Consider the following 17,522-nt stretch of genomic DNA (forward strand, 5'->3'; position numbering starts at 1 on the left):
AAAGGGTGGGGGTAGAGGTGGGAAGAGAGAGAGATTCCGTTCTGAAGTTATGTGATAGACTCTGATTAATTTGGGCTTAGAATTCAAATGTTATTATAGCTAATGATTTCACTTTACCTTGGAACTTTGGTAAATTTAAACTTTCCAGTTTTATCCTATCATCCTCTCTGCCAATGGAGAAGGCAATGGCACCCCACTCCAGTACTCTTACCTGGAAAATCCTATGGACGGAGGAGCCTGGTAGGCTGCAGTCCATGGGGTCGCTAAGAGTCGGATACGACTGAGCGACTTCACTTTCACTTTTCACTTTCATACATTGGAGAAGGAAATGGCAACCCACTCCAGTGTTCTTGCCTGGAGAATCCCAGGGACAGGGGAGCCTGGTGGGCTGCCGTCTATGGGGTCGCACAGAGTCAGACACGACTGAAGTGGCTTAGCCTCTCTGCCAAATTTATTCTTCTCTGCTCGTCTTTAAGGTTTATTGTACCATAGTCTTTCTCACATGTCTCATGTCTCAATCATGACATCCATTATCTACCAAGTCATCTCCTGCCAGAACCTTGGAGTCATCTTTGCCATCTCCAGTCTTTTTATCTACACAGGTCACAAACTCCTGCCAGTTCTATCTAGTAATATATCCTTTGTCTCCATTCTCTTTCCCTCATTACTGCCATGTCTTCAAATCTCCGTTTCCTTTGTCTAACTGTAAAACCTTCTAAACTACAAATTCCAGAGTTCTCTCTTTTATTAACTCTCTTTTTGTGAATAATTTCCAACATATAAAAAACAGATAAAAATATAATTAATTCTCACAGCATCTAATTTAAAATAGTATTATTTTTCTTTAAGTTAATACAAGTAAGGGAATCTGTGAGCTTATCTTCTTTTCATTTGCATCTGTATTGATAGTTGTAATGCTTCTAATACTCCAAAAACTCACATTCTATTTTTTTTAATCATATGATTTTTCAATCTCTCTTTTTTAAACAGCTAATAGAGAAGCTGATGTACTATTTGAAGTATTATTTGATGAAGAATTTCCTGGAGGCTTAACAATAAGGTTTGTATTTCCAGATGATAATTACACTTCGTAAATATGTCCATATGGCCAATGACTTTACATTACTTGCTTTTTTGTCCACAATTTCAGTTCCTAGTACATATGAGACTCATACTTGTAATAGGGTTGTAACACTGAAAAAGACAGACATGGTTTCTACCCTTACAGAGCTTTCACTTTAGTAAGGGATATAACTAACTTACTAAAAATAGTAATTTTTTAATTAAAATGTGACAAGTGCTGGGAAAAAGTATTAATAGTTCAGGTGTCTATAATAGAGTGTGATCTGAGCATTCTAGAAAGGCTTTCTTGAAGTGATGTTTAAAATGGGACATGAAGACTAGGTACTGAAAGAGTAGAAACAGGTGGTCAGAAAAACAGAATAGCATATGCAGCAGAGGACATTTTCACTCATTTAAAAGACTAAAAGAACGCAGGTGTGTCAGCCTCAGCAGCCATGTAAGATTAGAGTAAGGGAAAAGAACAAGGACCACACTGTGCAGGAACTGGTAACCTGCTTTCAGCACATGCTAAGGATTGTGGTATCTTGGCCTTTATCCTTAAAGCAGTGTGAAGCTATCAAAATCAGAGATGTGACATGATCAGACTGCATTTTTTTAATGGTTGAATAACTTGAGGAATAGAAACATTCTTTGAATTGAGAGACATGATAACTCTTTGTCATTTGATTTAGTGAAATTGTAGACGCTCAGGCTAGGTTGGAATGGTTTGAGGAGTGAACAGCCAGTGGGGTAAAGGAGACAAGAAACAGCTGACCCTTGAGAAGTTTGACCTTGAAGGGGAGAAAAGATAACTGGCAGTTAGGATAACTGGCAAAGGAGAAAATGAAAGATACACCTATTTGAATGCAGAGTTCCAGAGAATAGCAAGGAGAGATAAGAAAGACTTCCTTGGTGATCGGTGCAAAGAAATAGAGGAAAACAATAGAATGGGAAAGACTAGAGATCTCTTCAAGAAAATTAGAGATACCAAGGGAAATTTCATGCAAAGTTGGGCTCAATAAAGGACAGAAATGGTATGGACCTAACAGAAGCAGAAGATATTTAGATGAGGTGGCAAATACGACCCAGCAATCCCACTTCTGTGCATACACACCGAGGAAACCAGAATTGAAAGAGACACGGGTACTCCAGTGTTCATCACAGCACTGCTTACAATAGCTAGGACATGGAAGCAGCCCAGATGTCCATCGGCAGATGAATGGATAAAAAAGCTGTGGTACATATACACAATGGAATGTTACTCAGCCATTAAAAAGAATGCATTTGAATCGGTCCTAACGAGGTGGATGAAACTGGAGCCTATTATACAGAGTGAAGTAAGTCAGAAAGAAAAACACCAATATAGTGTACTAATGCATATATATGGAATTTAGAAAGATGGTAATCATGACACTATATGCGAGACAGCAAAAGAGACACAGATGTAGAGAACAGTCTTTTAGACTGTGGGAGAAGGCGAGGGCGGGATGATTAGTGAGGGCAGCATTGAAACATGTATATTATCATATGTGAAGCAGATCGCCGGTCCAGGTTTTGATGCATGAGACAGGATGCTCACGGCTGGTGTCCTGGGATGACCCTGGGGGATGGGATGGGGAGGGAGGTGGGAGAGGCATTCTGGATGGGGAACACATGTGCGCCTGTGGCTGATTCATGTCGATATAGGGCAAAAACCACTATAATATTGTAAAGTAATTAGCCTTCAATTAAAATAAATTAATTTTTTAAAAAAAGAAGAGGTGGCAAAAATACACAGAAGAACTATACAAAAAAGATCTTCACAACCCAGATAATCACGATGGTGTGATCACTCACCTAGAGCCAGGCATCATGTGAAGTCAAGTGGGCCTTAGGAAGCATCACTACGAACAAACGTAGAGGCAGTGATGAAATTCCATCTGAGCTATTTCAAATCCTAATGCTGTAAAGGTGCTGCACTGAGTATGCCAGCAAATTTGGAAAACTCAGCAGTGGCCATGGGACTGGAAAAGGTCAGTTTTCATTCTAATCCCAAAGAGAGGCAATGCCAAAGAATGCTCAGACCTCTGCACAATTTCACTCATCTCACACGCTAGCAAAGTAATGCTCAAAATTCTCCAAGCCAGGCTTCAACAGTACGTGAACTGTGAACTCCAGATGTTCAAGCTGGTTTTAGAAAAGGCAAAGGACAGAGATCAAATTGCCAACATCCACTGGATCATCAAAAAAACAAGAGAGTTCCAGAAAAACATCTATTTCTGCTTTATTGACTATGCCAAAGCCTTTGACTGTGTGGATCACAGCAAACTATGGAAAATTCTGAAAGAGATGGGAATACCAGACCACCTGACCTGCCTCTTGAGAAATCTGTATGCAGGTCAGGCAGCAACAGTTAGAACTGGACATGGAACAACAGACTGGTTCCAAATCGGGAAAGAAGTACAACAAGGCTGTATATTGTCATCCTGCTTATTTAACTTATATGAAGAGTACATCATGAGAAATGCTGGTCTGGATGAAGCACAAGCTGGAATCAAGATTGCCGGGAGAAATATCAATAACCTCAGATACTCAGATGACACCACACTTATGGCAGAAAGCAAAGAACTAAAGAGCCTCTTGATGAAAGTAAAGGAGGAGAGTGAAAAAGTTGGCTTAAAGCTCAACATCCAGAAAACGAAGATCATGGCATCTGGTCCCATCACTTCATGGGAAATAGATGGGGAAACAGTGAGAGACTTTATTTTTCTGGGCTCCAAAATCACTGCAGATAGTGATTGCAGCCATGAAATTAAAAGACGCTTACTCTTTGGAAGAAAAGTTATGCCCAACCTAGACAGCATATTAAAAAAGAAGAGACATTACTTTGCCAACAAAGGTCCGCCTAGTCAAAGCTATGGTTTTTCCAGTAGTCATGTGTGGATGTGAGAGTTGGACTATAAAGAAAGCTAAGCCCCAAAGAATTGATGCCTTTGAACTGTGGTGCTGGAGAAGACTCTTGAGAGTCCCTTGGACTACAAGGAGATCCAACCAGTCCATCCTGAAGGAAATCAGTCCTGAATATTCATTGGAAAGACTGATGTTGAAGCTGAAACTCCAATACTTTGGCCACCTGATACCAAAAAGAGCTGACTCATTTGAAAAGACCCTGATGCTGGGAAAGATTGAAGGCAGGAGGAGAAAGGGACGAGATGGTTGGATGGAGGATGAGATGGTTGGATGGCAGCACTGACTCAATGGACATGAGTTTGAGTAAACTCCAGGAGTTGGTGATGGAAGAGAGGCCTGGCGTGCTGCAGTCCATGAGGTCACAAGAGTTGGACATGACAACTATTGAACTGAACTCGGAGGTTTAAAGCAAGATGGTTGTATTGTTTGTTTTTAGCTTACCATGGCGGAGACTTCCTCAAGTCTATTTTGGGTGACCATTAATAGAAAGTTTAAAGTGACAGAAAAAAGGATCGTTAGAGGCTCCATGGAATATTAGAATTGTGACCTCTCTCACTTAACTTTGTTGTTTCCTTGGGTAGATTAGTTAGAGGCATTCTGACCCTCAATATCATCCATAATGAAGATGTACACTTCACTAGGTGATTGTGAGGATTAAATGAAATCCTTTCCAGTTTTCCTTTCTTTTCTAAACACCAGCTGGAAAACTGAACTCCAGTTTGTTTAGTTTCTTTTCTGTTTTGATTAGTGGTAATTAAAATTAAAAGTGAATTACTGTTATTTAATCTCTTTGCATGAAATCACAATCTTCAGTCCTTACAGCAAGTGATCACCTTCAGAATGCCATTATTGTTTTGCAACTTGAATGTGCCTGTTACCCAAAGACATTGTCTGTGCCTTTAAATGCAGCAGCAGAGTCTGGATCCCATATCTGATTTTGATTTTCATTTGGTTACCAATAACCTTAGCCAAATAACTTTTGAAATATGTTTTTAAGATTAACTTCTTTCTTAATTGATTGAGAGTTATATTAAAGATTGCCTGCCTGCAGTATATTCATTTCATAATGCAGAATCTTATAGTATAGTTCTCACAAAAATATTTTCTGGAAATCTTACAAAGATTTCTTATGAAAGAATTCTACTTCCCCATGATCTCAGAATATAAGAATATTACATTCTAAAGAAGTAACAGAGTTGAAAGCTTTTGACCACAGAGGGCTTATTTTAATATCTAAATACTTTTATCATGACCAAGAAGGAAGAAATCACAAATGCTTGTCTCTTAGCCTTCCCAATTCTAGAACTTTAAGATGGAAAGATGAGGATAAAAAGAGCTGGACTCAACAATTGATCAGGAAATGGAAGTGATCAAAGCTAACATTTTTCCTGTTGCATCAGTAGAGCCACACTAGCTGCACACTGGCTAGCTTTATAACCCAGACTGTTAAAACCACTGTTTTTTTTAAAGAAGTTTGGAATTTTATTCATTAGTTAACTAAGCTATTCTTTTGCAAGCCTTCTGAAGACAAGCTTAGCTCACACACACACCCCTCCACATACAACTACACCTCTAGAACATTTTTCTCCCACTTAATAGCGCTGAATAGTCTATTCTAAAACTTTCCAGAGATATATCATCTTACAGATTGAGATTTTTCTCTAATTTCAAGTTCCTGAATTTAAAAGTAATATTCAGGACTTCCCTGGTGGTCCAGTGGTTAATGCAGGGGACACAGGTTCAGTCTCTGGTCTGGAAAGATTCCACATGCAGCGGGGTGGGAAGGACATGAAGCCTGTGCACCACAACTACTGAGCCCACACTCTAGAGCTTCACAACACCGAGCAGCTACCGCCCAACTAGAGGGTAGCCCTGCTTGCCACAACTAGAGAACGCCTTCATGCAGCAGCTAAGACCTGGTGCAGCCGTAAATCAATCAATTAATTGAAAATAAAAATCATATTTATTAATTAAATTATGAACAGTCCACCCAGAATTATTTGATTCTTCTCCCTAGCACATTTAGTTTCAGTTCCCTCTTACCCTGTTACAACTTTTTACTTTTAGGTGCTCACCTGGTAGAGGTTATCGACTGCCAACAAGTGCCTTGGTGAACCTTTCTCATGGGAGTCGCTCTGAAACTGGAAATCAGAAGTTGACAGCCATTGTGAAACCACAGCCAGCTGTGAATCACTATAGCTCAAATTCATCAGTTTCATCTGGGCATTTGGGAGGCCTGAACCATTCCCCTCAATCACTTTTTGTTCCTACTCAAGTAAGATTTTTATTTAAATAATGAGCTTGAAAATAACTGTTTTCTCTTTTTACATTTACTTCATGGATTAACTCTTATATTTTGAATTATATCACCCAAATGATCTATGTTATCCCCTACGAAATGACATTAATTGGAAAGGTAAAAAGGAGGGGACTATATCATGTTTTTCAAAAGCAGTTTTCAAATGCCCACCATATAACTCATGTGTGATTTCCTTTATTTCATTTCCCTGAGGGCAAAACTTGAATTGTTTTATGTGAGATACTTGATTTAATTTCATGGTCTAAAATTTTAAGGAGACTTTTAAATCCAAATAACAGGTTTATTATAGACTAATTAAGAAACAGGTAAGTAGATGATAACAAAGGAAACAAGCAAAAATCCTCAAATCTTGTAGATAACTACTGTTTTTTTTGGTGCATATTTATGCTTCAGTTTTCCTTAAGAAGTTTTTTGTACTTCCCCAGGTACCTGCTAGAGATGATGATGAATTTTGTAACATTTGGCAGTCCTTACAGGGATCTGGAAAGGTTCAACACTTTCAGCCACTGCTACAAGAGAAGGTTAGTATACCTTGCTTAATGGACATTTCTTTTTTTTTTTTTTATATTTTATATTTCTCTTTTAGGTATGCAGTGATTAGTTTTTCTTCTGAAATCTCATAAAAGAGAAATAACACTTTGGATCTTAAATTTTCATAGTTCTCTTCAACCACGTATGTTGGACCAATGAGTAAGACTATAGAAAATTTTTATTTTAAATCAGTTTTGGATTTTTTTCTAGTTGTTTACAAATCATAACTATATTTTAAATTTAATAAAGGCTTTAATGGTATGTATTAACTTATTCACTTCTACTTGAATGTATAGCTTTATGCTGGCAGGTGGTTGTCTTAAATATGAATGAGCAAATCCTTGATCAAGATTAAGAAGAGGAAAGAAATTCTGCTAAAAGAGTAGACTCAGTCACCAAACAAAAGAAGATGAAAAGAAACAAATTCCTATTACATTTTTTGCTAGTTACCTTCTTCTCAGCTTCAGTCAAAAAGGAATGTCCTCTCAAGTTTATAAACCAGTGGCCTGCACCATGAGGGCCTAATTTATTCTAATACCTTCGGTAATGATAGCATTATCAGTGCTGCTGCTGCTGCTCCTGCTAAGTCGCTTCAGTCGTATCCAACTCTGTGCGACCCCATAGACGGCAGCCCACCAGGATTCTCCAGGCAAGAACACTGGAGTGGGTTGCCATTGCCTTCTCCAATGCATGAAAGTGAAAAGTGAAAGTGAAGTCGCTCAGTCGTGTCCGACTCTTAGCGATCCCATGGACTGCAGCCCACCAGCCTCCTGTGTCCATGGGATTTTCCAGGCAAGAGTATTGGAGTGGGGTTCCATTAAAAAAGCAAAGGCAATGATGGTGAAATTAAAATAAAAATGAGAGTGACAACAACATTTTGAGTCAGCTATACTTCAATTTTAAAATAAATAAATAATAAAATGGGGGGAAAAATCTAAAATTAAAAAAAAAAGCTGAGAGTGACAGTGCACAAGTCACCTCTGCCAATATGCTGTATTTTAAGTTTTCCTTAGACATTCATAAGTGCTTTCTACATAAATGTAACCCATATCCAGATTTTTAAACCCTTTATTCCTCTGTTTATTTAATACTGCTAACCACTCATTCTTCAGGAGTGCTTTTTTAAATCATTCTTTCATTCATTCAGCACATTAAGTGCCTACCATGTGCCAGGCATTGTTGTATGCACCAAGAATACAGCTGTAAACAAAACAAAAATCCGGACTCACATACAATTAGTATTGTAGGGAGAAAAGGATAATAAATAAGACAAAAGAAAATAAATGTTATTAGATGATAATATAAGTTTGAGAAAAATTGTAGGGAAGCAGGATAGGGAATTTAGTGGAGAGGGCAGGCAAGGTTTTGTAATTTTTTAAATGGAATGTTCCAGTAACATTTGGGCAAAGATTTGAATGAAATGAAGAAGAGGATATACAGATATCTGAGGAGAGAGTATTCCAGACGAGGTCAAAGTTTCTGTTGGGAGTGATGGTCTCTGACATACACAAGGAAGCAGACCATGTGTCTGAATCAGTACAGTGAGTTGTAGGAAATGTGATTAGAGAGGTAACAGATAGATACTAGTAGGGCCTTCTGGATCATTATAAGGACACTGGCTTTTACTCAGTGAGATAAGGAATCAGTAGAGGGTTTTGCACAGCAGAGTGACATGATTTGACTTATATTTTAATTCCATCACTCTGCCTACTACCTTGAGAATAGAATATAGAGGACCCAAGGTGGAAACAGGTTAGTTCAGAAACTACTGAAATCATCAAGATTGAGTTGATATTGACTTGGATCAGGATAGTAGGACCCTGTGAGAAGTAGTCAAATTCTTAACATATTGGAAGGGATTTCCAGCTGATGATGAAATGGATATGGGGTAAAAGAGAAATAATGTATTAAAGGATATAATTCTTCAGGTCTGAGTAACTAAAATGATAGATGGGCTGTTAACTGAGGTGGGAAAGATTGCAGGTCTGGTAGATCTGTGGGGGAATATCAGGAGTTCAGTTTTGGTAAGTTTGAGATGTATGTTAAACATTAAGAAGAGATATCAGAGTTAGATATCTGAGTGGAGATGTAGAATTGGACATTTGAGTCTGAAGGTCATAAATGTTGTCCAGGCTGGAGAGATAGATTTGAAATTTGGAATCATTTTATGTTTGTGTGTATGTATGTGCAGATGTGAATATATATGCATATATATATATATATATATATATTTAAATATACCCAAGATATATATATATATATGTTATCTACATCCACTTTCTTGGTTATAGATAGAAGAAAGGTTCAGTAACTTAACCTTAGAGCATTCCATCCTTCAAGTGTTGGAGAGACTAAAAAGAAGACTGAGAAGGAATGGCCCATGAGACAGGAAGGAAACCAGGGAAGGGTGGTTTCTGCATGCCAAGTGAAGAATAGATGTTAGAATAGAGTAATCAACTGTGTCAAATGCTGTAGATGGATCAGTTAAGATAAAAGCTGAGAATTGACTACATACAGAATTTAACACATGAAGGCCATTGGGAACCTTGACAAGAGCAGTTTCAGTTGAATGATAGGAGTAAAATACTGATAAGATTGGGTTTAAGAGAGAAGAGGAAGAGAGAAATTGGAGGAAGCAAATATAGGTAATTCTTTCAAGGAGTTCTGCTCTAAGAGAAAACATTACCCTGAATCTCCTCTTTCCCTTCCCTCTGTGTTCAAGTTCTTTGTTAACCTCTGTGCTTTCAACCTTTCATTGGGGACTGTTGCCAAAACACAACAGATTTGTTTTCCTTGTTGCCTCATTGCTTAACGGTGACTCTTACTTCTCTACTAATTACCACTCTGTCTGTGTCTCTGATTCCAACCTTTCAATCAAGATCAACCCAGTATCTCCACTTTCTAGAAGACAGGTATAGATGGATGCTATACCATCACCTCAACTTCAAAATATCTCACAACTGACCTCACCTAAAACCTCTTCTGTCCTTATTTCCAGCATAATAATTTACCCGGGCATATAATCTGGAAAGGATAAAGTTAAAAGTTTTTGCTTCTTTCTAATATTTTTTGCATTGAGATCCCAAATCTTTTTGCGCCTTCTCAGTTTTTACAACCAGACCTTAAATTGTGCCCCTAGCCCTAGATAAACCTCCTATCTGTGCTTCCTGTTTGTTATGTCTTTCTAGCCCTTCTTCGGAGAAGGCAATGGCACCCCACTCCAGTACTCTTGCCTGGAAAATCCCATGGGCGGAGGAGCCTGGTAGGCTTCAGTCCATGGGGTCGTGAAGAGTCAGACACGACTGAGCGACTTCACTTTCACTTTTCACTTTCATGCGTTGGAGAAGGCAATGGCAACCCACTCCAGTGTTCTTGCCTGGAGAATCCCAGGGATGGGGGAGCCTGGTTGGCTGCCGTCTGTGGGGTCGCACAGAGTCGAACACAACTGATGCAACTTAGCAGCAGCAGCAGCAGCTCTTCTTACGTAGTACTACCTACACAATCTTTCCTAAAGATCTTTTCACCTGTGTTGTCCCCATAGCATAATTGAGCCAAGTATCTAGTTAATAAGAACTCCTGGGGTTTTTTTTATAATTTTTATTTATTTTTTGGCTGCGTTGGGTCTTCGTCCTTTTGCATGGGCCTTCTCTAGTTGTAGTGAAGGGGGCTATTCTCTAGTTGTGGTGTGTGGGCTTCTCATTGCTGTGGCTTCTCAGGCTCAGTAGTTGTGGCACATGGGCTTAGTTGCTCCACGGCATGTGAAATCTTCCCCAGACCAGGGATTGAACCTGTGACCTCTATGTTGACAGGCAGGTTCCTATCCACTATGCCCGTAGGGAAGTCCAAGACTCCTGGTTTTGAACTCACTTTATACCCTGAGGCAGTATAGTGAAGATAAATCTGATATTAGACTCAAAATTAGGAAATCAGGTTTTGTGCCTCAAATTGCACAAATCTAATTTCCCTGGGCTTCTTTGGCCTCAGGTATAAAATTAAGGCATTGGACTTAGCTGAACTCTGAGGTCTTTTCAAACCCTAAAACAGTGTTATTCAAATATTCTAGAATGTATAGGGCTCCCTGTTTAAAACTACTGGAGTTCAGCCTCAACTCAAACTAATGTCTAGGTCTTCTATAATCCAACCCTGTACAGTTCTTATATAAAGTATGTCCAGCTGTTTGGTAAAATGCTCTCTTCCAGTCAAATTGATCTCCTTATTTTCCCTCTCCCATAAACAGATAATTTCCATTTCAGGTTATATGTTTGCATTGTTCCTTCCTTCTCTTTCCTCTCTCACTGCCAAAAGGTCTACTGGCATATTATCACCAATTTCCTTTAGATGGAACTCAACACTTGATACCGGAGAAGGCAATGGCACCCCACTCCAGTAGTCTTGCCTGGAAAATCCCATGGATGGAGGAGCCTGGTAGGCTGCAGTCTATGGGGTCGCTAAGAGTCGGACACGACTGAGCAACTTCACTTTCACTTTTCACTTTCATGCATTGGAGAAGGAAATGGCAACCCACTCCAGTGTTCTTGCCTGGAGAATCCCAGGGACGGGGGAGCCTGGTGGGCTGCCGTCTATGGGGTCGCACAGAGTTGGACACGACTGAAGTGACTTAGCAGCAGCAGCCGCAACACTTGATATTTTGTATTTCCATAGAATCTTCTGTATGCATCTCCTGTTATTAAGGTGCTATTTCATTATTCATATCAGCTGAACACTCCCATGTTTTTTCTACTTTATATTCTAAGAATTATGAGCTACCACATATAACCCTTATATCCATGAAGCATTAATAAGCAGCCTGGTATTCATCTAATAAGCAAATTCTAGAGAACTCAACATGATTTTTTTTAAGGAATTCAAGCTTCTGGGAAAGGCAAAACCATAGAGACAGTAAAAATATCAGTGGTTGCCAGGGATTATTGGGAAAGGGAGAGATAATAGATGGAGCACAGATTTTTGGAGCAATGAATATATTCTGTATAATGGTAGATAAATGTCATTACACATTTGTCCAGACCCACAGAATATATAACAAAAGTGGAACCAATGTAAAATACGGACTTTAAGTAGCAGTTATGTGTCAGTGTAGGTTCATCAGTTGTCACAAATGTCCTACTCCAGTGGGAGATGATAATAATGGGGAAGGCTGTGCATGTATGGAGGTGGGGGTGAGGGGAATAGGGAAATCTTTGTACCTTCCTCTCAGTATTATTGTGAACCTGTTGATAAAGAGTCAGACACGACTGAGCGACTGATCTGATCTGATAAAACTGCTTTTTTAAAAAGTCTTTTAAGAAATGAAGTCTTTATTGGCAGAATATAACAATACAACTAACATAAATAGACATGTAGACATCAAACAGAATAATTCAAAAAACTATAGTTAAAAGTGGAATATTTTCTTTCTTATTAAAGTTATGGCACTTTTTCTCCGAAATCATACTGTGAACATGGGTTTTAGAATTAGGACTCAGATGTCAGCTCTCCTATTGTTTAGTCCTATAACCATTATCATTTTGAGCCTCAGTTCTGTCATCTGTAACATGGAATCTGACTACACCATAGCATTTTTATGATTGTTGCATTATTATAATGATGTTAAGATAATGGATGCAAAGTACATCTTACTATGCCTGGCACATAATAGACACACAATATTTGTGTCCTGATGTTTTGATTCCCTGTTGTAGCATCAGAATCCCCTCAAATGAACTGCTTTAGCCCAAATCCCCACCAGCCATTGTACTGTGCAGATGGAAATCTCTTGGCCCTTTTCTTTAGTCTTAAAGACCAAAGAACCCTAAATGTTCCTGTGCGTGTGAGTTCACTAGACCTTCCTTCACACTTTGGTGCATATCACAGCTGTTTTGGAGCATGTCCACTGCCAACTAGAACATGAGGTGCCTTTGCTCATACCCTGTGTTCATTCATCTGTGCTCAGAAGAAAATAAATAGGGTCCACCAGAAGCAAAATTAATCATTATAGAGAGATTAATTTATATTGAACATCTCCAGCCTCCACTCTGCTTCTGTCTCCCACTTGCTATGGCAAGTTATCTGTCTCTTTTTGCCTTCATGCCTCTTCTCCCTATCAGAAAGCAAAAAGATCAGATATGATCTTTATGTGAAACTTACTCATATGTCATTTTGCTAATTTTGTCCATTCATGTGCTGTCTCAGTTACAGTAGCTTTGCAATCAGTCTTGCTATCTGGTAGTAGTAGTCTTCCAGCACTTGGATACCTTGACAATATAAATATTAATAAAGATCAGGTGCTGAAGGAAGGGATGTGGAAGGACTGATATCCTCAACTTTTATAACATAGGGGCAGGAATAATAAATTTTTAAAAATTCATTAATGGAAATATTTAAAGTAATGAAGTCAAAAGAATAGTACTCATCCTTTACCTTGAACATGTCCAGTTCTCTCTTCGTAATACCTACTCATTTCCCATCTCACATACTCTAGAGGAAGGGTTACTTTGAAGCAAATTTAGAAAGATCTTTAGAGGCTGATATTTCTGTTGTGAAGAAACATTCAACTAAAATTTAATCTTTAGTTTCTGTATTAACTTCAAACAAAATTAAACTTAATTCTTTCTGTTGAAAGCATTTTTGTAAAGTGATTGTTTTCTATGTGCCTTGCTATCTAGTGCATAGAGAAGTGTCTGGACTGATGATCATAATGTCAATAATAGTTATTTCAAGGGTGGTAGAATTTGAATGGTTTTCTTAAATTCTCTTTACTTTTCTGAATTCCTTAAATCTTTTTCTAGGTAAGTCTATAATTTTTACAAAAAAATAATAAAGTTAACTATTAAGCATTGAGAAAGAAAAGTAGTTTTAATATTAACAGTTTATTTAGATCATTTATAAGAATTTTAACTTTCAGGGTGCAGTTCTACCTCAAGAAATAAGTCAAGTAACTCAACATCATAAAACTGGCTTTAATGACAACAGCGTTAAGCCGAGAAAACATGAGCCTCACAGAAAATGTAAGTTATGAGTTAGAAAGTATACATATGGTGCTAAGTGCTTCCTTTTATTTTTATAAATTAACAGCTTTATTGTTATAATTCACATATTATAAAATTCATCCTTTTATTGTTCAATCAGTGTTTTTTTAGTGTTTTCACAAAGTTGTACAACCAAATGCTAGTATCTAAATTTAGAACATTTTCATCACCCCAAAAAGAAATATCATACTTATTAGTAGTCATACTCATTAGTCTGTACTTACTAGTCGTCATTCCCCTATCCCTGGCAACTGCTAACTTACTTCTGCCTCTGTGGATTGACCTGTTCTGGACATTTCCTATAAATAGAAACATAAAATACGTGATCTTTGAGACCAACTCCACTCACTCGGTGTAATCTTTTCAAGATTCATCCGTGTTGAAGCATATATCAGTACTTCATTCGTTTTTAAGACTGAACAATTTTCTATTATATGAATACAATGTTTTGTTTATGCATCCTCCCACTGATGGATATTTGGGTCATTTGCACTTTTGTGTTATAATAAATAATGCTGCTGCTACTGCTACTGCTGCTAAGTCACTTCAGTCATGTCAGACTCTGTGCAACCCCATAGACGGCAGCTACTGTGGATATTTATGTACAGATTTTTGTGTGAAAACCCTGGTGGCACAGACAGTAAAGCATCGGCCTACAATGCAGGAGACTCAGGTTCAATCCCTGGGTCGGGAAGATCCTCTGGAGAAGGAAATGGCAACCCACTCCAGTACTCTTGCCTAGAAAATCCCATGGATGGAGGAGCCTGGTAGGCTACAGTCCATGGGGTTGCAAAGAGTCAGACACGACTGAGTGACTTCACTTTTGTGTGAACATGTGGTTACAGGTCTCTTGAGCATATATGAATTAAAGGAATAACTGAGTCTTTTATTTATTTACTGAGTTAACTGAGTTAACTCTATGCCTAACTTTTTGTGGAACTACCACACTGTATTCCAAAATGGCTGGACCATTTTACATTCCCACCAGCAATATATGACAGTCCAATTTCTTCACATCCTCCACAACACTTGTTATGGAGTGTTGTTATCCAACTTTTTTGTTATAGTCATCCTAGTAAATGTAAAGTGGAGTCTCCTTGTGGTTTTCATTTCTAATTCATTAATAATTAATAGCGCTGAACATGTTTTCATGTGTTTATTGGCTGTTTATTTATCTTCTTTAGAGAAACATTCAAATCCTTTGCTCATTTTAAAATTAGGTTGTCTTCATGGGGGGAGGAAATGGCAACCCACTCCAATATTCTTGCCTGGAGAATTCCATGGACAGAGAAGCCTAGCAGGCTATAGTCCATGGAATCGCATAGAGTCAGACATGACCAAGTGACTAACACACACACCCAGGCCACTTGAATCTGCAGCCTAACCCAGGAGACAGATAAGGCACAGAGGGTGGCAGGATGAAGTGTCATTCCAAACCCTACAAGATAGGGGCAAGGTGGGGGAAGTGGACGGAGCCAAGAGACAGGCTTTCAGGGGTCCATGCCTGCGTGGAGGGCTTCCCTGAGGAGGAGGCAGGTGAGAAGAGGCCAAGAGGGTGTGTGAGTGTTGACTTGCAGAAAGGGAAGGACAAAGGGTTCTAGGCAGAGATTAGAGGGCCAGCTGTGCGAGTAGCCACTGGGCCCAGGGTGTATGTGCCACACCACACTCCATGCCAGGGGTGTGGTGGGGTGCCTCTCCAGATCCTAGGCTTTGGGAAGGTGCTATGCTGCTGGGGTCCCAGGGACACAGGGCAGGCAGTACAAATTCAAACTTTGGCGGTGACACACCCTGCAAAGCAGATGAGCCCCCAGATACAATGCAGGTGAGAAAAGCCAAACACAGAAGGCCATAGAATGTGTGATTCCATTTCTACGAAACGTCCAGAACAAGAAAATCCACAGAGATAAAGAGTGGATGTGTGGTTGTCAGGGTCTGGGGGAAGATGGGGGTGGGGTAACGGCTTATGTGTCTCTCAGGCTGGAGGCAAGTGTGGGTACCCTGAAAGCATGCACCCCAGTTGGGCACACACTCAGCTGGGAAAGTGTGCCAGCCTGTACCCCGCTGCTCCTGGTACCCAGCCCCCAGCAGTGGCAGGCCCGGCAAGGGAGTAGCTGTGTCAGTGGCCAAGCCTTGGTGACCCCATGGCCATTCCACCCTGAATTCTGGAAGGAGCAGGAGTGTATTGGGATGCAGCCTGCCCTCTCCTTGTACCCCTGGGTTTTCAAAAATCCTGGCCAAGCCTGGGCTCCTCCATGCTGGGCCTTAGGCTTCTCTTCTGGAAGATGGAACAACAGCATCGTCCTCAGTGGACAGTGGTCAAGTTTAAGGGTATTTGTACCCAGAAAAGACTGACTCAGCTGAGCTGCCCTTATTGACTCCTTGGAACAGCCATTGGGTTCTGGGTTCCATCAGGAACACTCAGTGCTTTTATTAATGACACCAGCAGCAGCAGCAATAGTAGTAATAACAATAATGGGAGAACTAGTGTGAGAACATAAGAACCATGACCTTGCACTTTCACATACTGTGGCAATTGAGTTCAAAGCCTCAGGTCCCCTCTCCTAGGAAACCGTGCCCCTAAGAAGTCATGTCCATGTGAAAATGCCACGCCCCTTACAAGCCTTCAGTTCTCCACCTGCAAAGTGAAAGAGCCAAATACCCGAAGTTTAAATCAAACTGGGTCAGGAACACTGCCCAGAGGGACAAATCAGCTAATCCTACCTTGATTTACAGTTTTGGTCCCCAAGGAATTCTCTCTTTTTCTCTCTCTCTCTTTTTTGTTTGTTTGTTTGCATCCGAGTTAAAAATACATTGCTTGGAAATAAAATTTTTTAAAGTTAGGTTGTCTTTTCATTCTTGAGTTGTAAGAGTACTTTTAATATTCCATATCCTATGAAGTACTTTTTATGTTCTATATACTATATGCTGTTCAGATATTTGATTCGCAGCTATGTGCTATCATTCTGTGGTTGTCTTTTAACTTTCTTTACAGTGTCCTTGAAGCACAAAAGTTTTAAATTTTGACCAAATCCAATTTACCTATTTCTGATTTTTCTTTAGTTGCTTGTGCTTTAGGTATCATCTAAGAAACCATTACCTAATTCAAGGTCACAAAAATTTACACCTGTGTTTTCTTCTAAGAGCATTACAGTTTTAGCTGTAACATTTAGGTCTTTTTTCCATTTTTGAATAAGTGCGTATATGGTATGAGTCCATATTCACTCTCTTGCATATAGACATCTAGTTGTCCCAGCACTATTTATTAAAAGACTGTTCTTTGCTCATTGAATTTTCTTTGCACTGCATTGAATCGTCTTGGCACCCTTGTCATAAATCAGTTGACCATAGATGCATAGGTTTATTTCTAGTCTCTAATTGCATTTCACTGATCTATATTCCATCTTTTTGTGCACAACACATCATCTTCATTACCATAGTTTTGTTATCAGTTTTGAAATTAGAAAATTTGAATCCTCCAACTTTGTTTTTCAAGATTATTTGTCAAGTTCTGGTCTCTTGCATTTCCGTATAAATTTTAGGATCAGCTTGTCTATTTCTGCAGATATGGCAGCTGGAATTTTTATAGGAATTATACTGAATCTGTAGACCACTTTGGGTAGTATTGTCATCAATAC

The 17,522-nt window shown here is 39.2% G+C and overlaps 1 protein-coding gene across 3 annotated transcripts in view; it reads left to right on the forward strand.

The window, feature by feature from the left end:
- XRN1 (5'-3' exoribonuclease 1) overlaps window positions 1–17,522 on the forward strand; it is a 112,080-nt gene that overhangs the window by 70,553 nt on the left and 24,005 nt on the right. For all 3 annotated transcript variants that reach the window (XM_070375006.1, XM_070375015.1, XM_070374997.1), the window contains exons 30-33: window positions 991–1,060; window positions 6,079–6,286; window positions 6,757–6,852; window positions 13,764–13,866. In XM_070375006.1, coding sequence (XP_070231107.1) covers window positions 991–1,060; window positions 6,079–6,286; window positions 6,757–6,852; window positions 13,764–13,866 — 477 coding nt within the window. The remainder of the gene's footprint in view (window positions 1–990; window positions 1,061–6,078; window positions 6,287–6,756; window positions 6,853–13,763; window positions 13,867–17,522) is intronic.

This window comes from Bos mutus, chromosome 1 (assembly GCF_027580195.1).
Source record: "Bos mutus isolate GX-2022 chromosome 1, NWIPB_WYAK_1.1, whole genome shotgun sequence".
Taxonomy (NCBI): domain Eukaryota; kingdom Metazoa; phylum Chordata; class Mammalia; order Artiodactyla; family Bovidae; genus Bos; species Bos mutus.